This window comes from Lynx rufus, unplaced genomic scaffold (genome assembly GCF_022079265.1).
Source record: "Lynx rufus isolate CCGP_SWC_20201006 ecotype Redwood Valley unplaced genomic scaffold, mLynRuf1.p SCAF_17, whole genome shotgun sequence".
Classification (NCBI taxonomy): domain Eukaryota; kingdom Metazoa; phylum Chordata; class Mammalia; order Carnivora; family Felidae; genus Lynx; species Lynx rufus.
The window spans coordinates 37,196,404-37,222,649 of NW_025814831.1; the positions used below are offsets into that span (position 1 = coordinate 37,196,404).

General features: G+C 53.1%; 1 protein-coding gene across 1 annotated transcript; it reads left to right on the top strand.

Moving 5' to 3' along the window:
- Positions 1-3,030: 3,030 nt before the first annotated feature.
- On the top strand, positions 3,031-26,246 carry RAB15 (RAB15, member RAS oncogene family). The gene is made up of 7 exons (XM_047079507.1): positions 3,031-3,161; positions 19,847-19,907; positions 20,669-20,729; positions 21,231-21,308; positions 21,984-22,073; positions 23,266-23,331; positions 23,513-26,246. The coding sequence occupies exons 1-7, from the start codon at positions 3,038-3,040 to the stop codon at positions 23,669-23,671; spliced, it is 639 nt and encodes a 212-aa protein (XP_046935463.1). The 5' UTR covers positions 3,031-3,037; the 3' UTR covers positions 23,672-26,246.

A 26,246-nucleotide genomic window follows, 5' to 3' on the forward strand; every position in this document is an offset into this window, starting at 1 on the left:
TAAGAAGGTGGAATTAGGTGTTTCATTTATAAAGTCCCTGGTTAAAGCAAACTTTGTTGTCTTCAGTAGTTTGTATGGTTATTTTGCTAATGTTGTCCTAAAATTTCAGCCCTTCAATCTCACAAAGTGTGTGAAACACACTCACATGCACACACACACAAAGAGAGAGATGTATTTTTTTTTCAATATATGAAGTTTATTGTCAAATTGGTTTCCATACAACACCCCGTGCTCATCCCAAAAGGTGCCCTCCTCAATACCCATCACCCACCCTCCCCTCCCTCCCACCCCCCATCAACCCTCAGTTTGTTCTCCGTTTTTAAGAGTCTCTTATGCTTTGGCTCTCTCCCACTCTAACCTCTTTTTTTTTTTTCCTTCCCCTCCCCCATGGGTTCCTGCTAAGTTTCTCAGGATCCACATAAGAGTGAAACCATATGGTATCTGTCTTTCTCTGTATGGCTTATTTCACTTAGCATCACACTCTCCAGTTCCATCCACGTTGCTACAAAGGGCCATATTTCATTCTTTCTCATTGCCATGTAGTACTCCATTGTGTATATAAACCACAATTTCTTTCTCCATTCATCAGTTGATGGACATTTAGGCTCTTTCCATAATTTGGCTATTGTTGAGAGTGCTGCTATAAACATTGGGGTACAAGTGCCCCTATGCATCAGTACTCCTGTATCCCTTGGGTAAATTCCTAGCAGTGCTATTGCTGGGTCATAGGGTAGGTCTATTTTTAATTTTCTGAGGAACCTCCACACTGCTTTCCAGAGTGGCTGCACCAGTTTGCATTCCCACCAACAGTGCAAGAGGGTTCCCGTTTCTCCACATCCTCTCCAGCAGAGAGATGTATTTTTGAAAGTAGCTGAGCCAGGATGTGATTGGACAATCCAGATGTCTAGCAGCTTGGACTTCTGGATGATTCCTTTTTTCTTTTTTCTTTCTTTCTTTCTTTCTTTCTTTCTTTCTTTCTTTCTTTCTTTCTTTTTACTCAATGTAAGCTACTGAATTTGAGGTCAACCAGGCATAATGAAATATCCTCTTTTTTTTTATGAGTATGAGTATTTCCCTACATTCATTCAGGAAACCTCATTCCCTTTCCCATCTTGCCTAAGAAAAGCCATTTTCTTCAAAGTGGAGTTTCTTCTTGCACTAGGAACTTACCTCAGGTTGCATCTTCTTACCTGTTTGGTGGACAGAAGCAAGCAGAGAGCCACTAATGGTCCCACTAAGCAGGTCTGTGGAGAGTATCTACCATTACGATGCCAATCAGTGGGAAGGCAGCTCAAGTGCCCAAAAGGGATCAGGTCAAGTTGAACCTGCACTCCACACTGTGTGTGGTGGTGTGGATGAGAATCACAGCAGGAAAACACCCCCCACCATCTGTGGGATACACTTACCACCCATGTATGCATAAGGAAAACATTACGGTGTGGTTTTGTCCCTCAGCATTTATTGAGTACTGTCAAGTGCTGAGCTAAGTCCTTTCCACACATTATTTCGTCTTTCCAACAATCCTGTGAAGATATCCCTATTTTACCGATGAGGAAACTGAGGCACAGAGGGGGTACAGTAACATGCGCAGGGTTGCAGACAGCGAGTGGCAGATCTGTGGCTGGAACCCAAGTGAGCCCAACTCCAGAGCCCCAGCATGCACCTGAAACCCAGTGTAAACCCAGTGAAGAGAAATACACCTGGAAATCTTAATGGAATTCACAGGGTCTATTTTCTCAACTTTTAATGTCAACAAAGTAGCTATCAGGTTCAGGAGTTTTTCCTCTGTATTATAAATTTAGACACATTGCCTGAAATACAATTCTTGAAGTGAAGAAGATGGCTTTCCTTGACCTATTTCTGAAAAATACATTCTCTATCCAATACTCAGACACACACCTTTCATCATTTTTTAAAGACCTAATGGGTTGGGCTTGTTCACCCCTAATACCCTTTCTTAGGAATACACAATTTTGTAGACTCCAGAAAACATGTATTTGCCTTTCTGGCGCTAACACCTTCAGTGGTAGTAAATCGGTCTTGAAAGAGGCCCATTCATTCTTTGGTGCCGTTCGTATACACCAGCAGAAATATTTACTGGTCTGAAATGATGGATTGGCGTCCTGAACACCTTACCCTAAGCAGCTTAAACCCAAAACAGATACTTTTGCCTGTAGGAAGGATTGTGCATTCGGAAATGTTTTTATGATCATCGATCTTCTCTTCCTAGTGAAGAAGGTCAGCAGAAATTTTTACTCGTTTAAATTAAAACTGGGGTGAGGGGTTGGGGGCGGGCGGACACAATCACACAGGGTTCCGGGGAAGCCAGATGTCAGACACAGAATTCTGGCAACACGGTCTGGCAACACAAGACGGTGCCTTCAAGAATAGACGGGTGTTTGAATGCAGACCCTGATCGAGGCCTTCAGACCCGGGGCGAGCCCAAGTGGGGACCAACTCTGCTCCCCCCTCCCCCGACCCGGGAAGGGGCGGGGTCCCGGGGCGGGGTTAGCGGGGCAGATTCGGGATGGGATTTGGGGAGAAGTGATGATACTCGGAAGCCGAGTTTGGTAGAGGTGGGCTGGGTGGGAGCTCACCCCAACTCCCGCATTTAGAACAGCCGCACTGTTTCCCTCGGGTCCCACTGTTTACCGTGGGTGGGAGGGGGCTGGGCTGCAGCCCCGGCCGCGCACCCTCCGGCCGAGGAGCGCGCCCGCCTCGACCCCGCCCGCCCCAGCCGCGGGGTCGCCGCCCTCCGGCGCGCGCTCCCCGCCCCCTCTCCCGGGACGCGGGCGGCGACGGCGGCGCAGGGGAAGGGGCGGGCGGGGGCCGCCGTCGTTCTCTCCTCCCACCCGCGCTCCCGCCGCGCAGCGCTCCCCGGCCCGGAGCGAGCGGGCGAGGCCGGCGCGGGGGCCGGCCCGGCTTCCTCCTCGCCGCCCGCGGCCGTCCCCGGGCGGGCGCGCGCCGCGATGGCAGCGGCCGAGCGGGGCTGAGCCCGCCGCCCGCCCGCAGCCCCCGGCCCGCGCCGGCCCCAGCCATGGCGAAGCAGTACGATGTGCTGTTCCGGTTGCTGCTGATCGGGGACTCCGGGGTGGGCAAGACCTGCCTGCTGTGCCGCTTCACCGACAACGAGTTCCACTCCTCGCACATCTCCACCATCGGTAAGGGGCGGTGGCCGGAGTGGGGGAGGCCACCCTCCCCACCGCCGCCGCTGCGCCGGGCGGCCCCCTGCCCCAGCCCGGGAGAACTGGCCGCCTCCCCGGCTAGAGGCGTTGGCGCGGGAGGCCAGGACCAGGGGAGAGATCCCGGTGAAGGGCCACCGCCTGGGGACTTGAGCCTCGGGTCCTGGAGGTGAGGGCGTCCCTGCTGTTGCCCGTGATTAGGGATAGGTTCTCCAGCCTTGCGCTAGGGAGCCTTCTCATCGGAGCCGAGACCACCGGGGCGAGTGTAGGCCTGGGGACCCCGAGCTGGGGCAGCGAGAATCGCAGCCACTGAAATGACTTCCCCACACCCGCAGGTGGAGAGGGGGAGGGGAAGTAAAGCCTGTGCTCCGGAAGAGGGGTTCAGGGTGGGGAGCCGCGTCACTGAGTCACTGGGTACCCTTCGTTCAGGGGCGACCCAATGTGGAGCCTGGCGGGGAAGACAGGAGGAAGGGAGGGGCCAAAGGGATTGAGTTTGCAGAGCACAGTTGTGAAGGTAAGCCACAAGGTGGGACACCTGGAGGAGGGCGTACGTTCGTTCGGTGAGCGTGTTTGCGTGTGGAAGGGGCACTTTTTAGCCAGCTCCAGAAAAACGTTTGGATGAAGATATGTTTTGAAGGAGGCCGAGGAGGAGAAGAATGTCAGGATTACTGGTCCACACCTGGGGATCACATGGCTGGCAGGACCCACCTTACAGTACATCTCTGATCTGGCAGTGCCAGATCCTGTGCTTAGAGGGACAAGACCTGGTGGCTTCCCAGAGACGACTGTTCTGGGAGGGAGGGAGTGGCCTCCCCTCTGAGGGAGTTTCTGCGCCTTGGGCCTTGAGGGGCCTTTCCTCTGGGAGGTCTGAGTTGAGGCAATTCCACCACAGCTAGCAGCTTTCCCCCCTTCCGTGGGAGAGGACCCCAGCACTCAGCTCTCACTTGAAGCTTCCACCCCGACCCTCCTCCCAACACACGTTCCTTGCCAAGAGAGACGAGGGAGCAGGTAGAGCCAGGAGGCACAGAGCCTAGTGGTGAAGAGGCCGACTTTGTTGTCACATGGACCTGGAGACCTCGCTTTGGGACAATGTGACCTTGAATACCACTTAAGCTTCTGAGCTTGGTGCTTCTCATCTGTAGAATGGGAGTGATAATGGTCCCTACCTCCTGAGGTGTTGTAAGGGTTGAATGAGATCATGTTTGTAAGAGCACTTAGCACAAACTTGGACACAGGTGATGCTAGGTGTTACTGTCGTCATTGTCCTTGAGCTCGCAGGGTCTCATCCTCTCTTTGCTTCACTATCTTCAAGGGACCTAGGGTGAGGGAACAGATAACATCCTTCTTTCTCAGGGGGGCGGTGAGGCAGGCTCCTAAGAGTTCTGGAGCGTGGGCTGGGCCACTGCTGGGATGAGAGATATCTCAGAGGGATGGGCGGGGTACTGGAAGCCAAGGGAGGGCTGCATGCCTCCAGGGAAGGCTCAGGGCAGAGGAGGCATTGGGGAAAGGCCTGGGAGTGAGCAAGGGAGGGGCTGAGGAACCTGATGGGATTTGGGGACAGGTTGCAGGCTTGGGGACAAAAGGCAGGAGGTTAGCACTTAAGGAAACTTCCCGTGGCTATTTTTTAGATGGAGTTGGTGCCAGGAGCTGCTGAGCTACTGCAGAGGGCTGTGGGCTGCTGGGGGGCGGTCCCCAGACTTTGCCTGATGAGCAGTGCTTTGCACCCTGTGTCCTGGCCACATTTCAAGTCCTAGGAGTGGCCTATGTTTTTCCCTGGAGCACTTTATTCACCCACCCCATTCAGAAGCTCTTGGGCTCCAGCTCAGTGTTGTTAGGGGAGCTAGCCTCCCCTAGGAGACGTGTCCCCCTTTCCCACAGACACGTGGGAAATGAGGGAACTGATGTTTCAGAAGGTGACCCTTCTAAGGCTTATGTTTTCCTTAAGTCCCTTGCCCCCACATGGTTAATCACCAGCCCTTCTCATGTCTCTTCCACCTCGTCTTCTCCCTTCTTAGACACCTCCTTCCTGCTAGATAGACAAATGTGCAGTTTCCCCACACAGGTCACAGGGACTTGTTCAGAGTCCCCCTGGGGCCAACCACTTTGGAGGCAGAGATGAATCAGCAAACCGAGTGGGAGTCTCTCTGTGGCACACTCCCCACACCACCTCCTCAAGGCCCTTGGTGTATTGACCTAAAACCCGAGCAGGTTCTCTCTTTGCTTCTGAGGGTTGGGTCCACCTTTTGCCAGGATGCAGTGGACTGTTTAGGAGTTTGGATTTTCTGGAAAAGAAAGAAACCTGTCTTTCTTCACACCAGCCTTTTAAAATCTGCCCACTGGGCATTCTTTTTGAAGCTAACCTAGGCACTTGTGAGATTCTACATCATCTTGGGCATGTTTTTTCAGCATTAACTAAGACTTAGGGAGAGAGTTGGATGGTCAAGAAAAGCTTTCCCTTCAGTGATACAGAAAGTTTCCCATGGAGTTGGAAAGGGCAGCCAGGAGACAAATTAAGGAGCCAAGAAAATGGGTACTACCAAATCATATTCAGTAATTTGTCCATTCAGAAAAAATGCGTGTGTCCTGTAGCTGGGATCAGTGCTGGAGGCTCCAAGGTGAAGAATACACATGATCACTTCTCTCCCACTGCTCCTTGTCTGAGACACATTCTCATACCATGCTGGACCTTGATCTAGGCACCTTTCCCAGAGCTACTTTTGTGAATGGGGAAAATGAGGCATTTCACCAATTATTGCCAAGACAGAGTTCAGATTCTTGGATCATGTGGATATCACCTAGGCTGGCACTTTTGTGATTTACTGTTTATGCCATTTACTGTCAGCCTGACTGACATTCCAGAGAAGGGCCTGCCAGGGAGCAGTGAAGAGACCTCCCAGGGAGGCCCTTCTTCTTTCTAGTCAGCAGGTGGCCTTGAGCTGGATGCGTGCCCGAACAAGCCTTTCCTGTGCAGCTGTGCCCACCCAGATGGGGGTCGTGTACCAGTGCGCAGCTGATGCCTTAATGTCCTCTACTGTGTCCTCACCTGTTAAACTAATTAATTAAGGATTCACTACAAAGCACCATGCCAGGCATTTTAGAGACCTGTTCAGTCCGCCTTTTCCTGCCCACAGAAGCCTGGAATCTAGCTGGGGAGACAGCACACAGGCAAGAAGAGGTCTGGCCACAGTGAAATCTGGAAGCACTTGGTGAAGCACTCGTCAAATGTCAGGGATCAGTTATGATCATTGTTACTGTTAACCAAGGTCTTGCGGGCATTATCAGCAACTAAATATCGATGCGAGGGTACAGGACACAGGCAGTGGCTGGTGAGGGGACCGTGAGTGCTACTGCTATTACAGAGGTGCTAGAGGAGGCCAGATGAAGAGGCCCTGCTTGACTAGAAGCTGCAGGGAAGGCTCTAGAAGGAGAGAGGCTGAGGCCAGCCCTTGCAGCGTGGGCTGCTTTTCAGTTCCTGGAGAGGAAGGAGCAGATGGAGTAGAGACGACAGAGGTGGGAATTCAGTGGGTGTTCATGGGATTCTGGGCAGTCTGGCTGGAACCGAAGGGAATTTTTAGGGGAAGAGTGAGAACATTCCTCCGTTTATCTTCCTGTCTCCCAGACCATACTTTAAGTGCCTTGAAGGTGAAACCAAATCTCATTCCTCTTTATTTTCGTGGTCCTAGTACAGGGCCAGGCTGGAACTTTGTAAATGTTGAATGAATGGATGAATGAGGGGAGAGAGTACTGAGGGCCTGGCTGAGGAGGTGGGACTTGGGCCTTCACAGTGGCAGAGGTGTCTGAGCCAGGGAATGACATGGTGAAAAGGGCCCTCGGGATACTGGCTGGGAGAGAGAGTTGAGACCTGCAGCAAGGAAACCAGTCAGGGGTGGTGGTGGGTGGTGCCAGCACGAGGGGCCCTCCCAGCTCCTTCTCTCTGCCAGACTCCCCTCCTGTGACACTCCTGCCAAACCGCACACCATCTCCTGCCCTCCTTTCCCTCCAGGAGTGGAGAGTCCTTTGAACCAGTCAACTGGCAACTTCTGAAAGGGCCTCATGTGACCGGTGCTGCCCGCCCAGGCAGGGAGCCGGTATCATCCTCAACGTGTGGTGGGGCCCTTGGGTTCCTTTCTGCATTGGTGGCCAGGAGTGCCCTGTAAGCCACTAATCAAGCTGAAGGGGCGGGCCTTCTGTTTGGTTTCCCGCCTCCCACCCTTGGTCTTCCCCAAGTACATAGGTCACATGGTCTCTGGACCTTTTTGTTTTAAAGGCCACCTGGGTTCCAAGGTGGCTGCCCCGTGATTTTCCAGTTTGACTGGTTGAACCACCCACCGCTGTGGCCTCAGGGCTGATTCCTCAGGGCTTGACTGCTGCAGGATCCCCTTTCTTGGAAGTTCGGTTTGAACTGGCTTGGGCTGCCTGGGGCCAGGGCTGTGACTGAAGGGGAGGGGGAGGGCTGGGGAAGACATGGGGGGAGGGGCGGTGCGGGGGCATGGAACCTAACAAACATGGGACAGTTGCTTGGGCACTCAGGGGTCCCCACACCACAAGGAGCCTGGACCTGTAGGGACGGGGGAGGGCCGGGTGCGTCTATGTGCCTCACTGCAGGGAGGGCGGGAAGGGGAGAGCAGCCAAGGGCAGAACAGAAAGAACTCTGCCAGGCACGAGAGTCCCCATGGCCTTGCTAGGTTCTGCCACCTTCAGACACTTATCCACATCTTTTTCCTTAGTCTCCACATCTGTGAATTGAAGAGAGTAACAGAATCTTTCTTAAAGGTCATTGTGAAGATTACAGAGGCTAATGGATCTAAAGCACTTGGCAGAGCCGACAATAAAATGGTGGCTGATTATATGATTATTACCATTATTATTCTTATTATTTGTTATTCCTAGCTCATGAGAAAGTTGTCAAGATTAATATGCTGCCAGTGATGTGCTTTGAGGCCATCCTCTTTGCCACTCACGCATTCAGGGGTTTGGGCACTGTTGACTGAACACGAGGTGCCTGTGAGGGGCTGGGGATACAGCAGTGAACAAACAGGAGACAGGGCCTCGGTTCACTTCCCTGGGGTCACAGGAGTAGGCTCTGGGTTTCATCGCTGCTTCCGTGCCAGCCCCCACCCCCCACCTTGCCCCAGCAGCTCCAGGCTCTGGGAAGGAAGAGTGAGTTGGTGAGGAAGGAGGTGGGGAGGTGGGGAGGTCTGGAGACAGGTGGCCTGAGAGGACAGCAGAAGGGCTCTGCCTCAAGGCTTGGGCCTCTGCCTGGTATCACCCTGCCTCAGGCCCCCATTCCACACACCCCGTCCCCCAAGAATGTGATCCCCGAGAACAGCTCTGAAACCCTCAGAGGCTTTCCTTTCAGCTGCTCTGCACATCTGTGCCACCTTGCCGGCTCTGCAGAACCACCCCCAGCTTTGAGGGCCCTGGTTCCTGCCCCCTCCTCCTCCTCCTCTTCTCCTCCATCCTCCCCTGCTCCCCAGACAGCTTGGTGATGAGCTGTGTAGCATGAAAGTCGATATTTGGCCATTACCCTTCTATCCTGATTGCCAGTTCTTCTCAGAGTGCCTTCTTCTGTAATCTAATATTTGTGCCTGTTTCCCTGTAAAACTGCCAATTTTCTGCACAGGCCTCTGACCTCTTGTTGGCTCTCCTGCCTGGGCAGTGTGCTTTGTTGGGGGTGGGAGGCACAGAGCTTCCTGGACATTTAATTCCTCCCACTGAGGAGGAGAGGATTAATCATCAGCCTCCTGGTTTTACAACAGGGGAAACTGAGGCCCCGAGAAAAGTGATGGCCCACATCTTGAGTGCAGGCCGCCCAGACTTGAAACAACTCTTCTGCAGTTGGCTTATCCCAGAAGACCCTCGCACAGCCCACCAAGGGTTGGCTCTCTCCAGTGAGCCAGACCTGTGCCTCCCCCACCCACCGAGGGCTCCGAGATGGAACCATGTTCATGCCCCTGCTGTTGGCCAAGTCTGCCTCCTTGACGTGACCCTCTGGGGAACTGTCAGGGGTGAGGATTGAGGAGTCTGGCTGGGGGACCTTTGAGAGTGAGATCTAAGGGTTGCCCTCACATTACTATTTTGATAATAGATTTCCTGAGAACTGTGACTGGGGCCCCATAATCTACAGAGAAGGCTGACAGTTGGCTTCCAAATGTGGGTTGTTCCCTGATTGCTTTGCCCTGATTAAAATTTGTTCTCGCTGATCTTATCTCCTGGAATGTACCGAACTTCATTCATTCACTCATTTATTTACTCACCCACACGTTCATTTTTTCTCTCCTGTATTCAGTTTTGTTGACTAATATGTATTATTGTATCTGCTTTCTGCCAGGCAATGAGAATATGAAATGAATAAGATGCTGTGCTGCCCTCTGGGAGCTCAGAGTACAGACAGTTGGGAAGTCAGGCATCCAAACAGACAAGCAGAATAGTATGCAAAAGCCATGTCAAAATGCTTTGGAATCACAGGTGATAAATTCCTCCTGAGTTGGTTGGTAAAGGCTTCACAGAAGTGACATTTGAGTGGTTTCTTCAAGACTCAGTAGGGTTCCCCAGGGGGCCAGGGGTGGGGGAGGAGGTGCTGTGGAAAACACCTCACGTGGGGCTTCTACTCTTCTGCCTGGCTGAGCTCACTGGTGGTGGCCAGACCATGATCGTACCAACTTCAGTTCCACCACATCCTTGCTAGGAGTTTCCTTCGCTGGCTCTGTGTGAAGGCAGACACATCTGGAGGCCGTGGCCCCTATAAGATGTTTGCTCCTGAGGCTCCCAGCCCCCGTTTTTTTTCTCTGGGAACCTTCTGCTGCCCGTCAACATGGCCCTGCCTAGGAAGAGGCTCAGGAGGGCGGAGGGGTGAGTGCTCAGTAGCCTGGCAGATATTGGCTACCTCAGCTGTGCCCACTGACCATTCAGCAGCAGGCTCTGGGAGGCAAGGCCAGGTCAGGGGTCTGCCAGAGGGGAGCAGGACAGGGTTGGCTGGAGCACACAGCTCATGTCACAGAGGCCCTATGTAGGTTTGTGCACACGGCAGCGGGAAGGGCAAGGGCTAGGGAACTGCTGTGTCTCAAGCACCTGCTCAGTGCCCCTACCATGTGCACAGGAGCAGTGGACTTTACATACATGAGCCATTCAGTATAGAGATCTCATCATAAAGTGGGGTGAGGAGTCCCCAAGTTGGCCTTGTTAGCGTTTGAGAAGTTTCTTGGTACATTCTTCAGGTTAGATCCTATGTGCATGTGCACACAGGTGTACATGTGAGGCTGGGTCCCCATGAGATCCCAGAGCAGGGAACGGCCTTGCTGTGTTTCCCCCTTTATAACAAAGGAAAGAATAATGGGGCTCCCTCTTCCTTTTCTCTTCTGAGGAACTTCTATTTTGACTGAAGTGTGTTCCTGCCTGAGGGGTATTTGCTGTTGCACCTGCCTGGGGCCCCGGTCCCTCAGATCTCTGTTGTGTTGGTCTCTTGTCACACAGGGCTCAGCTCAAATGTCACTTGCTTTAAAAGGTCTTCACTGAGGAGCACCTGGGTGGCTCAGTCGGTTAAATGTCCGACTTCGGTTCAGGTCATGATCTCACAGTCTGCGTTTGAGCCCCGCGTTGGGCTCTGTACTAAGAGCTCAGAGCCTGGAGCCTGCTTGGGATTCTGCGTCTCCCTCTCTCTCTGCCCTCCCCCCACTCACACTCTGTCTCTCTTTCTCTCCCTCTCAAAAAGTAAATAAACATTAAAAAAAAAAAAAAAAGGTCTTCACTGACCAGCCAATCTAAAGCAGCTTGCACATGGGTCTCCTCACTCTGTGCTCCATTATTCTGCTCCTGCCTCTTAACATCACTCTGAAAGTATTTATTAGTTGGCTTCCTTATCATCTGTTCTTCCTCCCTAGAATAGAAGCTTCCTGAAGACAAGGAGTTATCTGTATCATTCACTGCTGTGTCTTCTAGTACCTAGTTCCTGGCACATAGTAGGCATTCAATAGCCGTTTGTTTGAGTGAATGCATAAATGAATGCATGCATGCATTTTCTTCCGGAGGGAAGTTGTAAGTAGTATTGGTGTCTTGGGACTCATACAATGGGAAACTCACTATGCTGCATGTGTGTCTGGGACTGAGAGAAGAAGGGGAGAATTCTGCAAGGGGTGAGCTGCTTCCAGCAGCGCCTAGCTTTTCCGCTCATATATGTGTCCTGGGGGGAAGCTCAGACATAGCAGGGAGCAAGGAAGCGTGAGCGGGGTCCTCCTTGGTGAATATAGAGACAAGAGATTGGGATCTTCGACTGAGGTCAGTATTGCCTGTCACTCAGAGTCACTGGGGGTGTCAAATGGCTGCTGGAGCGACCTTCCAGGACCATCTCACTGCTGGGGGCTCTGGAGTAGAGAGTTCCTAGGGCTCAGGCACTGGGAACATGCATCCCTTCCCAGCCTTGTGGGACCCTGTGTTCGACTGGGAAGCACTTCTACACGATGACGGCCCCTGGGGTTCTGGGTCCTGGGTTTCCGAAGATTGGTCCTTCAAGATTTGATGTGAAGGTGGTAGCCTTTAGAGTTGTTCTGGTCCCCATATCACCTCCGATTACATTGAGGGAGTGTGTGTGTGTGTGTGTGTGTGTGTGTGTGCGCACGCGCGTGCGCGCGCACGTTTGTTCGTGTCTTTGAAAAGGAAGGAGGGATAGAGTATCATTCTAAAATCTGCAGTCTTTCTTGCAGGTGGCATCTGAATCAGAGCCACTGACTCAATGTCCTGGAGGTTAAAACATGGCCTTGGAGTTAGAGGATCAGGGTTCTGTCTGCCAAAGACCAGGGCTGCCTCTTTTATTTCTGCTTCCCATCCCTCCCAGAGCAAGACAGTGCAAATGCTGAGTAATGCATTTGCCCAGAGAGTCTGGTGTGCCTTCTCCCCAGGTTGAGGCCAGCATGAGGGACCATCAGTCTGCAATTGGGTAAGAGGAGGAAGTCAGGTGGTGGCGTGTGGTCCAGCAGACAGCGAGGCTGTGTCCCTAGAGGGAAGGAAGGAGAACGCAGCAAGTGGCAGGTTTGGGGCAAAGATGCTCTCCCCACTCCCCTCACCCACCTGGTGTGACATTTATGTGCCAAGAGCCTTTGTCTTGACTCTTCTCTTGAGATTTGTCTCTTAGGTCACCTTCTGTATCATTCTCCCCATTTGTCCCCTTACTTGTCACTCAGGGGGAAGATGGCGTCATTGGTCTTTTGCTGTTACGGGTCTTCTCTGTTGCTGAGACAAGGGGATTTTGAGATGGGGATTATTCTGATGCCTTGTCTGGACTGGCAAAGTCAGGCAGCCATCACCCCCTCCCCCCCCCCCACAGGGTCTGCCTTTCCCTAAAGCTTGCTTTGGGGTTGTTCAGGGTGACCTCTTTGGAGGTGACCTCCTGCCACAACCCCGTGAGCTCCACATGTCCAGCACATGCTGGTTTCCTGTCGAGGAGGGGCTGGGGGCCTTCCTGAGCCTTGGGCTTGGTAACTGGAGCCACCCTGGCTCCAGGGATTGGGTGTCTGCCTTGGGTTTCAGGTGTATTAAGTTGTTCCTGTTGTGGCATCTCATTGCTAATGAAAAGGCTCAAGTCACGCTGCGGGTCTTTTGGGCTGTGGTTGATCACAGTGATAACATTTGGCATCCAGAAGCACCTTATTTCCACTTGAAACATGTGGCCCTTGGCAGGCAGGTAGGCTGGCACCTGATGTTAACCCATGAGGTGCTGGCCTGCCAATACGCACACCTCCTGACTTTGCCAGAATTTAGGTGGTAGGCAGACTCGGGAGCCATCCGGGCTCCGTGGTGGGTGGCATTTTCTCTTTTTGTTGGAACACTGTGGCTTAGTGCTGGCCCCTTGCCCCACCTCCTGCCCCACTCTCCTTCCTCTCCCAACATGAGCCCAGAGCTCCTTCTGTTCCCCACACTGTGCCCCTGGGCTCCATGCTCTCCTCATTCCCTAGGGAACTGATAGCTTCTTCAGCTAACATTTCATAAAACTATGGGTCAGGCCCTGTGTTACTGGCTTTCCACCTTCTCTCACAATCATCACAGAAACTCTCTGACACGAGGGATTGTCATTCCCATTTTGCAGGTGAAGAAACAGCATAGAGAGATTAAGAAGCTTTCCTGAGAACACACAGGTAATGAGTGGGAAAGGCAGGATCGGAACCAAACTCTGACCACACCAGTGTATTCTGACTGACCACGCCCCTGTTCCTCCCTTCCTCCTAGCTTCCCAGCGCTCTCTTTGGAGGCAGGTGGTTATGGGAAGGAGTGTTCTTTCCCCTGAATGTGCCCCGTTCCTTTCTTTCCACAGTCTTCATGGCCCCTCACTGCTAGACCGAGGGGGCAGTAAGCTCGTCCCCCCCCCCCCCCGGTCTAGCAGTTCACCACCCATGGTGAACCATCTCCCCTGTCCTGTCCCTCAGTCCTATCCCAGCCCCCAGTACTCAGAGGCCAGCTTTGCCCCTCCTCCTGTTCTCTGACAGCAGCCCTGTCACTGTGCTCCAGGGCTCCAGGTGTGGCCTGACAGTCTCTGAGGGTTGCTGCTGGAGAAGCAGAGGCTGTTCAGACAGGGACACAGCAGGAAGAGCCAGAGGCCATCGATGTAGTGAGGGCAACACTGTCCACGGTCCTAGGTGGCAGTCACTTAGCTGAGGAGCTTTTCTTGCCAATGTCCGTGACGCATGCACGTAGCAGGACACACGTCCGTGCTCTTGAGCCACAGGTGCCCATCCTCCTCATGCTCCCTGGGGCAGGGGGATGCCACCTATGGAATTACTACTTTATGTCCGGCACTCTGCTGGAGTGGAGGCAGAGATTTTAAAAACAAACAACTTACTGTCAAATGCAGAATATACTGTCTTCCCCTTAGGTACTTTGCATCTAGTTGGGGCTGGAAGACAAAAAATAAGCAACAAGCATGGAATTTGGGGGGTGTTTTCCTCCCTGCCCTATTGTTGAAACAGCTTGCCTGCTTGCCTTGGGTGTAGGGGACGTGAGGCAGCAGCCGACAGCCACAGGCTGTGAATCTTCAGGCGACCCAGAGGCGCTTTCAGGCTTCGCTAGGAAAGGGGGATGTGCTCTGAGGGTACCCGTGGGCTGGAAGGCGGGGTCTGTGCCAGGATCCAGCATCCCAGCCCCGACTCTGGCCAGTGTGCTCTGTCTCAAGGCATCTCTGCTTCTCTGCACATCTGCCTCGTGTTCCTCTAGTTGCCAACTGACCAATCCTATCTGCACCATCTGGCGGGGGGCTGGTTTGATCGGCTTAGCCAGAGTCCCTTGTCGCTGTTGGCCAGGTCACCTTGGGGGTCACCAGCAAGCCCACCGATGGGCCTCCTTTGGTCAGACACCCACCTCTGGTCCGGTTAGGAACTGCTTGTCCACAGAGAGCACACTGCACCCGGCCCTGCGTCCCCGCAGAGGCTTTGGGCTGGGCGGTTCTGGCCGGAAAGGGATGCTGGGTGTGGCAGCCACCACGACTGGCACCTCTGAGATGCTGAATAAGAATGATGAGCTTCACCTCGTGCTTTAGGCACTTGGTTGGCAGAGGGCCCCCATCTCCCTCACTTTCTCCTCCGGGGCTCCCAGTGTTCCCAAGAACATCTGCCGGAGCTGCGTGGAGGCGGTGTGCTTGTTTCTTCACACTACAGCGTTCCCTGGGCCTGGGAAAGGAAGCCGGCTCTCCTGTAGGGACAGTGACGTGGCACCGTGCAGGGTGATGCGTCTGGGCTTAGCGCAGTCCTCAACCGCGTCAAGGAACAGGGGTGTCCTGAAAATAGGTTTGGGCGGGCTTGCTCCACGAGTGCCCAGGGCCTCACTTCTAGATGCCTCATAATAGAACAGATACGGGGGGCATGCCAGGGTGTGACAGAAAAGGCAGTACGATTCTGCAGCCACTGGTCAAGGGAGCAGTGGGTGGGTGTTAGGAGGCCAGTTTTCCGGTTCTGGCTCAGCCACAGGGTGTGGGAGCATGAGGACGCTATGTGGCTACTCTGTGCCTATGGTAGTAATCACCGCTCTTACCTGCCTCTCAGGGCTGGCATGAGAATTAAGGGCTCTGGATTCCCTAGCTAATGCGTGTGCAACGATCATAAGTGTCATTATGAGCCTTGGGTGTGGCTCTGCCTAGAGATGGGCTAGACAGTGGTTGTCAAACTCTAGTGTGCCTAAAATTTAGCAGGTCTGGGTGCACCTGGAGAATTGCATTTCTGATAAGCTCCCTGATGATGTTGATGCCGCTGGCCCCTGGATTAGCAAGGGCAATGGGGTAGTAAGGGACTAGACCATGTAACCGTTTCCACACCAAAGGCTCTCTGGGTTTGTTTTCCTGGCTGCTCTCCAGGAAGCTGTTATTCTGCAGAGGGATGAGAGAACGACCTCCTACTATGCGCACGACCTCCTACTATGTGCACGTGCTTCACATCCACTGCCTAATTCGTATCCCACAACAGCTCTTAGGAGGCCAGTGGTATTGTCATTCTACAGGTAAGAAAACTGAAGCTCAGAGAAATAGAAAGTTGCCCAAAGTCACACAGCCAGTGCCAGAATCAGGATTTAGACCCGTCTTTCTGATTCCAACACTAGTGGGTAGCTCTTTCACTGTATCGTAGCTCAAACTTTCCTCTAAAAATCACCCATTACCCAGTTAAAAATATACATTCCCGGGCCTTGCTCTCTGACTCTCATTCAGTGGGTCTAGACAAGTCAAGGTAGCGGCATTTAAAAAAAAATAATAAATCACCCCAGGTGATTCTAAGGCTGAGCACCTGCAAAGCACACCTGGAGAATGGGAGAACACCCGTGCTGCCTCACCTGACCCTTCAGGTGCAAAGCGTTAGTCCAAATCTCAAACTTCAGGATGTGTTAGAACACCTGGAGAGCTTGTTGAACTACAGATTCGAGGGCCCCCACCCACAGAGTTTCTGATTCCACAGATCTGAGGTGGAACTCAAGAATTTGCATTTTCCAACAAGTCCCAGCTGATGCTGATGCTACGGGTCTGGGGACCACACCTTGAGAACCACTGTCTAGAAGCCGGCTTTCGAAAGTGTGACCCATGGGCCAACAGCATCGGCCTCACTTGGAAGTTTAATCCAGCATCTCGGGCCTCACCTCACAGCTACCGAATCAGAGTCTGCATTTTAACACAATCCCCACATGATCTGCATGCACCTTAGAGTTTGAGACGTGCTGCCCTACAGGACCCGGAATGAGGACACACAGGGGATGGAGGTGGATGGAGAGTATTTCTCCTCCACATAGAGTTTGGAGATCAGCAAAGAGGGGCCAGACTGTTAGGATGAGCACCCAGAGGGGGCTGATGAGGAGCTGAGAGGCGAGGCTTGGGAAAGACAGAGGACTCTTTCCCCAAGGAAGATAGAACAGAGGCACACTCTGAAGAAATGAGGTAGGCCTCAGGAATGGCTTCATAAGGCAGCATTCATCTTGCCCCTGGAGAGTGGCGAAGAAATTCTGTGGAGTGCGTGGCACCAAGGAGGGAGGGCTAGGGGACTGAAGCCTTCCTTGAAGGGACAGTGGCTGCCAGGCAAGTGATGGGTGAACACACCTCTGTATAAACAGGTGCCGAGCAGCTATGAGGGCCCCGCTAAGGTGGGAAAGCAGAGGTCTGTGAGTGACCCAACAAAGCCAGTGGTTTGAGTGCCCCGCAGTGCTCAGCAGCAGAGAAAACCAATAGCCACACGGGGGTGGAGGGGCCACGGATGGGCACCGTCATGGCGGGCCAGGGGATGATTGGAGGGTGGACAGAGTGGGAGGTCCAGGCTATGGGACCAGAGAGAGTAGAAAGAATAAATTCCACTAGAAGATCACTGAGCAGTTCATCTTCTTTAAATTAAAAAAAAAAGGGGGGGGGGCGGGTGGGTGAGTGAGGAAGATCCCTCAAAAGGACTAGACTTCCTGTTTCTTCCTTAGTGCATATGAATAGCCAAAATTGAAGCATTTCGCTTCTCTGAACTCCACAAATCTTACTGGGTGGTCAGGAGGACCTAGGTTGTGAGACGATGGGGGTAGGGAAGCTGTGGGCCCCCAGCACTCCTCAGCCTCGGTCCCTGGCCATGCAGCTAAGAAGTGAGGGAAGCTGGAGAAGGAATCCAAGCCCAGGGCTCACTCCCAGGATAGCTGCGTCTTCGTGTCAGTGCTGCCTCTTCTAACAGCTGCTCACATTCTCACACAGTGTCCTCCTGCCCGGCTGAGCCGGGGACCCACAGCTCAAGGACCTACAGAGAAACCAGTACGGTACAGTTAAGTCCTCTGTGTTTAGTCAGTACACAACTCTCGTTCCCCGAGAAGAGTGCTGGGGGTAGTCAGGGCTCTGACATCAAACAGGCCTGCCAATTTCTACCACCTGCTCTGCTGACCTTGGGCTATTTATCTTACCTCTCTGGGCCTTTGTTTCCTTTCCACTAAGCTCTGTAAGGTTAGAGACCATTTGTCTTTTTTTTTTTACCACTCTGTCTGCACCTAGCACTGTGCAGGGCAAGGGCACATAGTAAGTTCCCTTCTCTCTCCCTCTCTGCTACCTTGTGACCACTTTGCACAAGGCACTGTCCTTGGCCAGGCTTGCTGGGCTATCATGAGCTGGTTTGATTGTAAAATGAACAAAATTGCCGGTCCTCCTGCGAAGCAGGCGCTACACCATGAAAGAACAAGAATTTCCTGATTCCCTTCCATGCCAGGGATGGCGAGAAGCAAATTTTTGACAACTGTTTGTCTGTGGAGGCGTGGCATGCCACTGCCCCCCACCGAGGCCAGGTGCCCTCCACCCTCGCTTTCTCAGCACACTTGGAAGAATGGCTGCCAGACATTGCCCATTTGGAAAAGTACAGCTCAATAGATATGAATCAGCTTGGGCAGGCGGAAAATGATTCACGTCTGACCAACTTGATTCAGTTCGGGCTGTCCATTCTGGATCTTTTTCTCCCCTCTAGTTAAATGATGATTGGCCTCGATGGTGAGAGGGAAGGGCCTGAATGTAATCTGCCTGTGTTCGTGGAAGCCTGGGGACAGGCTGGAGGAGGGGAGAAACATTCCCATTGGTTAAGAAGTAATGCCGAGGGGGAATAGCGGCGGTGTTGGGGACTCTGGTACCTCTCGGGTCTTTGGGGCTGTGTCTTTGGTGACTGCTGTCCGTCTGGAACTCTGCCTTTACCGTGTTCTCCATCGGAAAACTGGTTAATGGTGCCCATTCCTGACCTGTCTCCAGGGAGCACACAAAGACTTAAGCTTAATTAACCTACTAGATACAGCTCTTGAATCACCGGGCACAGTTAGGGCTGGGAAGAAGCATGGTGATAAAAATGTCTCCCTCATCCCTGCCATCTCTCAGACTCAAGCCTGTGTGCTGGTGCTGCTGACTCCTGCAAGTGTCCCCAGATGTTTCTGCCTTGGGCTGGTTTGCCATATGCCTTGTTTCCTGTGTCGTGTGGCAGCTTAGCTCCTCAAGCCCTTGGGCAGATGAGCCTGAGAACCCTGTTTGTCCTCCCCTCCCTCCCCCAGTGACATGCTGTGGCACCGCCTCTTCCCCTGGTCACTGGTAGTCATTTACAAGCACCCAGTATGGATCAGGACTGTACCAGGTTATGATGATAACTGTAGTCAATTGACTAGCTACCAGGTGCCAGGCACCGTGTCTCATCTGGTATTCTCAGCCACCTTCTGAGATGACTGGGAATGTCGCTATTTTACTGATGAGGAAATGGAGGCTCAGAGAAGAAAGGTGTCCAGAGTCATAGCTATGAGTTAAGTGGCCAGAGTCAGGATTCAAGCTCAGGCCTGACTTCAAAGCCCATGCTCCTTCTAAATAAAGAAGTAAACAACAATGCCTCCTCCAGTAAGTGGGGCTAGTCAACAGCAGATCCACCAGGCCTTGGTGGGACTTTGCTAGGTGCCGAGGGCTGTATACACAGTCCTGTCTCTCCAGGGTCTGTGTGCCTTCCCCACATTTGTGACAGTGCCACATTCCCTCCTGGTTATTAATAAGCAGAGAGAGGCACCTGGGTGGCTCAGTAGGTTAAGCATCCGACTTCAGCTCAGGTCATGATCTTGAGGTTCATGAGTTCAAGCCCGGCATCGAGCTGTGTGCTGACAACTCAGGACCTGGAGCTTGCTTCGGATTCTGTGTCTCCCTTTCTCTCTCTCTGCCCCTCCCCTGTTCATGCTCTCTCTCTCTCTCTCTCTCAAAAATAAATAAAGATTAAAAAAATTAGGCAGAGGAAGAAAAAAAAATAAGAGGCAAATTCGGTGGGTTGCTATTCCTAGGCATTAGAGTTCCAGGGAGGATAAGTAAATACCTGCAGTTCTCTCCAGAAGGATAAATAGGAAGACTTCATACTGAGGAGAGTGAGACACACTTGGGGGCTGAGCGAGGCAGCGATGGAGTGGACTCCCCCATACTCACTCTCCTCCTGCCTCCTCCTGCACTGCCTCACCCCTTTACCCATGGCAACTCTCATGTCAAGGAGGAAGGGAAGCTCCATTCAAAGCCCTGGATACTTTCTCAGGGCCAATTTTTGGTTCAGGAAGTCCCTCCTCACTTCATGCCATCTTTCTGCCAAATTAAGCCATAGGAAATCCCTTCCAGTGTGAGTGCCCTGGGCCTTTACCATTCAGGTCTCAGTGGTACCCTTCGTAACTTCCTTGCTGTCTTCCTTTCCCAGGCGTGGATTTTAAGATGAAGACCATAGAGGTAGATGGCATCAAAGTGCGGATACAGATTTGGTGAGTTGAGTAGGGGGAGGAGATGTGGGAGGAGAGCCCCAGGCTTCCACTGCCATGTGTAGAAATCCCAAGGCTGCATCTGGGATAACTGGCCACCTCTTCTGTGGAGAGAAGCAGATGTCTCAAAGCCCATCTCTTGCTCCTAGGAGCCTTAATCTCTTTTTCTTAAGAAACCTTATGAGATTGGCCACAAGTCACCAAGGGTCAGGAATTAGAAGGAATTGGCAAACTAACCAGTGTGGCTTTGTTTTCCGAAAAGGCTTTGCCCTTGGGCCATGCTGCAGTGTGGTAGGAGGGAGGGCTACCTGGGACCCTGGGGAGAGAGCTCCATCTAGCATGGTGCAGTTCCCACCAGTAGCCACAGGGGGCCGCTGTGGCTCTCTGGCCTGACGCTCCTGCAATCCTGGCCTTTGCCAGCCTTTGGAGCTGCCTCCAGGTTGAGAAGGGTACATGTGTCCACCCTGTCTGAACACAACGGCCAAATTCTACAGAGTTGTCCAAGGCCCAGTTATGTTTGAAGCTCCTGGCGTAGCTGTAGTTGACAAGACCCCATCAGCCCTGTCAGCACCAGATAATCAGGCCTCTCTCCCGCAGGGTCAGATATGCTCAGACCCCCTTGGGGATCCAAGCTCCTCTGATATTTCACCCTGTAGCTCCCCAGTTTTTCCTGCAAGGGCACAGGGTCTCCCAGCTCCTGTTCCTCCCTTCCCCCTCTGGTTCCATGGTCCCTGCTCCTCTGAGGGACTGGCTTTCTACTACAGGGACACAGCGGGGCAGGAGAGATATCAGACCATCACAAAGCAGTACTATCGACGGGCCCAGGTGAGCCACCATTTTCAGGGTTTGGAGGTGGGACGCTGCCATCCACACTCCCCACTCTGGGTGTTTGAGATATTTATGTCACTGACTCCCAAAAGAGGGCCCTCAGATCACCTGCTGGCAAGGGCAGTCTCAGGCAGTCTTGCGATTATTCATTGATCATTCATTCAATTATTAGTTATTCTCTGACCACACACTACAGGCAAGTCCCCCACCGTCATCCCCAGCTTCCACCCTCCACCCTGGGCCAAAGACCCCAGTCAGAATATTTGGTTCCTTCCCACCTCAGAGAGTTCTGTGATAGGCCTAGGGTGCAATAGCTTTGGGGGTATGAGAGAGAAGGAGAAGTTTCTGGGTGCTGAGGGATCCTCAGTATGCTAAGCAGGGAGAAGGGAGAGTGGGACCCAGCATTTAAGGTACCACACCTGCTTCCAGCCCCATGACTGTGCACGGTCTCTGTGTGCATCTACCTCCCCCATTTCTCTCTCCTTCTCTCTCTCTCAGGGGATATTTTTAGTCTACGACATTAGCAGCGAGCGCTCTTACCAGCACATCATGAAGTGGGTCAGTGATGTGGATGAGGTAGGAGATGCTGCCTCATCGTTGGGGGCGGGGGAGGGGCACCTCAGAGGGGAAGGCAGAGCGAGGGCCAGATGGGAAGGGCCGAGGCTCTCGGGGTTGGTGAGCAAACACTCCCAGGAAACCTTGCCTTCCACGGCCCTGGATGAAGACCTCTGGGTGAGTAAGACATGGGGAAGGAGCCCAAGCTGCCATGCCATCCATGCTCTGTGCCCAGCCAGGACTCCATGGCTGTTTCGTCCTTGGAAATGAGTTAGGCCAAAGCCCACCCTGTGACCAGCTTCCTTCCTGAAATCGTGAGACTGGGGTTCTAGTCCTGGCTCTGGAGCCTCGGGCAAGCCATTTGAACTCCCTGAGTCCCCAGTTCTTCATCAGTAGAATGAGGGGCTGGACTTAAGTGCAGTGCCCTTGCCAGTTCAGATACCAGTTGTCCAACTCCAGGAAGCACCAGTAGTAGTCAGAGTGCCTCCTACTCTAAGCTGTCCCCATAACAGCCCTCTGGGACCCCCGGGGTCGGCCGTGGCACTTGGGGAAGCCTTGCACCTGCACCCCATCAGCCTGCTCTGTCCCTAGGGCTCTTCAGCTTGGTGCTGGTATAGAGGCCAAGAGACTGTAGGGTGGGGAGATAGGAGGGAAAGGCAGCACTCACTGGCAGTTCTGCTTGTCCTTTGTCCCTAGTATGCACCAGAAGGTGTCCAGAAGATCCTCATAGGGAACAAGGCCGATGAAGAGCAGAAGCGGCAGGTGGGAAGAGAGCAAGGGCAGCAGGTAAGTGGAGCGAGCTGGCCGAACCCATCCCTTGGGTCTTCTGCCGCCTTCCGGGGCCAGTCCTGAGGGCTGGGACCCAAGATTCTGTCCCTGTCATCAGGCACCCTGGCACTTTCCAAAGTTCCCTAAGGCACTAGGGGAGTTGCCATCCTTGAGAATTTGCTTTCTGCCCTTCAGGACTGATTTGGGGTCCACCCTGAAACAAAGAACATCCAAAAACAAAGACTGTCCACCTCTAAGTGCCCCAGAGCAGGATTACCCTCTGCTAAAGAGATCATCCCAATGTTCATGGTGAGGAAGGGCTTCAGGTCGCTGGCTTCTTCAGCAGCATCCAGGCATGGCTACCATCTACAGGCATCCCACCCCGTCCTTCTATTGGAAAGGAGTAGGAAGGAAAATGAGGGAATGCAGGGCCCATGGTCAGAGAGAAGCCATGGGGCAGAGAGGGTAGGAAGGTGGTGCCAAGGGAGACCGCCCTCCCAGAGCACAGAAGGATGGATACCACGGAGACGAGAGTCATCTACCCACTCCAAGGGCCTCCAGAGCTTTTCTCTCCCTCTTTGCGTCTATAGCGCTTAAGAGAAAATGGATCTTTTGGTATGCAAAAATAACACGTGGTCATTGAAAAATCTGAAAGTAGAAGCAAATCCTCCTAGAGCAGTATTTATTGAACACTGTATGCGTGGCCAGCGCTAAGCAAGTGCTTTGAGACGCATGACCCCTTTTAGTCATTCCGTGACTTTGGTTGAGAGACACCCTCTCCCCTCTTTAACAGATGGCAGAGCTGGGCTTAGAGATATATTTGTCCACAGTCATACAGATGCTGAGCGGCAGCGCTGGTGTCTAAGTCTGGGTCTGTTTGATCCCAAAGCCCATGTTTTTTATTAATTTGACATCTTGCCCAAGATTTTGATATATTTACCTCCTGACGTATGAGCTGTGTGCACCCGGGGCAGGGGTGTGTCTGCATGGAGGTGGGTGGGGAGTGCGGAAGGGTGTTTGTGGAACGTCTCCATGCTCTGCTAGCCTGTGTCTTAGAAGGAGCTCCCGGTTGGTCTGAGAAGCGACCTACTGTGAGAAATTGTCACGACACAGCAGGGGCTATGAGGGCAATGGCAGAAGTATGTGCCAGGTGCTGTGGGCACCTCCCTTCCCTTACTGACTCCCTTTCAGGAATGTTGTTTTCTTGCAGCTGGCTAAAGAGTACGGCATGGACTTCTATGAAACAAGTGCCTGCACCAACCTCAACATTAAAGAGGTGAGCGCTCCGAAGCCCAGCTACCCTGCCTCTTGGGCTGAGTCCAGTAGAGTGGGGAGACAAGAGGAGGCAGCGGACAGGACGGGAGCCCGGATCAGATGAGCCCCCGCCCCTGGGACAGTTACAGGGCTGCCTGGGGAAGAGGAGGAGCCCGACTAACCTGTGACCCTTGGTTTCCCAGTCTTTCACGCGGTTGACAGAGCTGGTGCTGCAGGCCCACAGGAAGGAGCTGGATGGTCTCCGGACACGTGCCAGCAATGAGTTGGCATTGGCCGAGCTGGAGGAGGATGAGGGCAAACCTGAGGGCCCAGCGAACTCTTCAAAAACCTGCTGGTGCTGAGGGTCCTGCGTGGAGCAGCCGCCAATCCCCCTCCCCTCAGGAGGCCTGTGGCAGACAGGGAGTCCGGGCTTTGCCCTGCTTCTCCTCTCACTCGGGTGACCCTGTGGAATACCAGTAGCTGCTACTCCCCTGCCTGGCCCTGAGAGCAGCCCCGCTGTCATCTTTGAGCAGCCTCTGCCCCCAGCCCCTCCAGCCTGGAGTGGCTCCCTTCAGCCTGTTTCCCTGCCACGGGTCTGCTATGAGCCCCCAGTACGCTACGGGCACTGTCTCACCGCCCCGAGCTCCCCGGACAGTGGCCCAGTCTGGAGTACGGCCACTTTAAGGCCCCTTCTTTCTCAGTGCATCTTGCCTCCTCTCTGCTTTTTCTCTCTTCCTCCCACTTCTCTTTCTTGTCCCCTTCCCCTCCAGTGTGTTTTGTATCAAAGCCCCTCACACCTCTTTCCCTGTATGTCCTCCTGTGTGGCTGCTGGTGCAGCTTCTTTCTTTCCTTTCTCCCTAACCCTGTCCAAGGGAATGGACTCAGGCTCATGGGGATGTTCCATATCCTTCTTCTGGGAGAACCCCCCTGCTTTGTGAAGGGGCCAAAGCCTACAGGGTACTTCTTCCTATCTTCCCTCCCCACCGTCGCTTCTCATGCCATGGGCCTGCCTCACCAATGGTCTGGGGAAATGTACATCAAGGCAGGAAGGAGACGCCAACCTGGTGGTCCTCAAGACTGGGGCTGTCCCACCTTTCCCTGCCTGCCCCCCCACCCCCAGCTTGGGCCTTGCTTGGCCGCCTGCCCACCTGCCTCTTGGGGGAAGTGAGCTCAGAAGCAGGTGCTTCAGAGAAGAAAACAAAATGTTGTGGGGAGGCAGGGATAAAAAGTCACCTCCGTTCTCTACCTCCCGTGCCCCTTGTACGCAGTTTCTCCCCACCTGGGCTCCTGAATTTAAAGACATGCACCGAGGCCTCAGGGCACTGCAGGGGCAAGGAAAGCCGGGGGCCCGTGATATTGACAAGCAAACCACACACCCCCAGAAAGAGGAGTGTCTGGAGATGAAGGTCTAGCCCCTATATATCAGGTTAAAGCAAGGGGGAGGAGGCCAGAGACGGCATTGTGCACACCAGAGGGGAATATGGCAGGATCAGGGCTCCCTGGGCCCCGGCTTCCCTTTCTGTGTAAGAAGGGCCTTTCCCCGCAACCCCCTGGCAAGTAAGAGGGGACATAACCACCCAACCCAGCCTTCAGCTCTCAAGGTTTCGCTGAGACTCAAAGTCTGTGGGAGAAGAGCTGTGACTTCATGGGGAGAGAGAAAGAAGGTCCTGGGTAGAAATGCTTGGTGCTGTTCTCTTCAGCCTTCCAGACAAAGTGCTCATCTTGCCCCTCTAGCTCCTGGAACAGGAGCCACCGGCACTGTGGCTACAGGAGGAGGGAAGTGGACTCCCTCCTCCAGAGCTCTTCATTCAGGAAGAAGTTCCTTTAACCCCCACATGGCCCAAGAGTGGCTTGAAGGAGGTGCTTTAAAGAAGGAACAAGTCAGTTAGCAGCCCTAGTAGGGTTCCTCCCCACCTTCCCAAGGAGGAGGCTCATTCTTAAGCTACATATTAGCAGCATCACATGGCTAGGGCTGGAGCTAAGACAACACTGAACATTCATCAACTAAGGACCAAAGTCCAGGGCACACACAGGTGAAGGATTAAGAGCCCCACTTCCTTATTCCTCCCCAAAAAAAAAAAAAAAAAAAAAAAAAAAAAAGGGTGGGGAAGAAATGACCAAACCTTTCCTTCTGACTCTTATCAGAGTAGGAGAGGGTAGCTCAGGATGTAGGGACAGGGATAGGTTAACCGTAGTGGAAGGAAAAGGAGGGCAGGAATAGTTATAAATTGTTAGCTAATGAGAAATTTAGATAAAGACTCTTTAGGATGAAGTCATGACTATGGCTGGGATGCTTTCTTGAGGACTGACTCCTCAGGTGTTAGACACAGCATCACACTGGGGGCAGGGAGATGGTTATGCCAACCCACAGTGTGCCCTCTGCCAGGGACTTCAGGGCGCTGGTTCCAACCTGGATCAGTATTGCAGCTTTCCCTGAGGATCAGGCAGAGCACCATTGCCTTTCTCTCCTAGCCCCCTTGGGACAGAGGGACTATATTTTTACTGTACCCTAGGGGTTCTGGAAGGGAAAGCATAGGGTGGAGATTCTATGAACTGATTAGCCCCATCCCCAAGGGCCACAGCTGGGGAGAGGTATGGGAGCCAGAGGGTTGAACTTTTAGGGTGCAGCTATGCTCACAAGGAATTGGAGTCGGCATCTCACCCCTAAACTTCTCCAGTCCAAGAGGTGGCCTGGGATCTGGCATTAGGCCCAGAGTTTTGCACAGGTACTTCTGCCTGTTTACTTACCACCTCTGCATCTGCTGTCTTGAGATTCAGCCCAGCCCCAGGCATTTCCACCTGCTCCAGAGCCCCCACCATCTCCCTGTGACGGGTGAACTTTGTGTACTGTGTCTCAGAACCAATATATGACTTGTGAGCAGGGTTCATCTATTTTAAACACAGATGTTTACAAAATAAAGAATATTTCAAACCAGA

Coding starts and splice junctions, on each gene's coding strand:
- RAB15 (XM_047079507.1), top strand. CDS start 3,038: ATGGCGAAGCAGTACGATGTGCTGTTCCGGTTGCTGCTGATCGGGGAC. Junction 3,162..19,846: donor CTCGCACATCTCCACCATCG/GTAAGGGGCGGT, acceptor TTCCTTTCCCAG/GCGTGGATTTTAAGATGAAG. Junction 21,309..21,983: donor GGGTCAGTGATGTGGATGAG/GTAGGAGATGCT, acceptor CTTTGTCCCTAG/TATGCACCAGAAGGTGTCCA.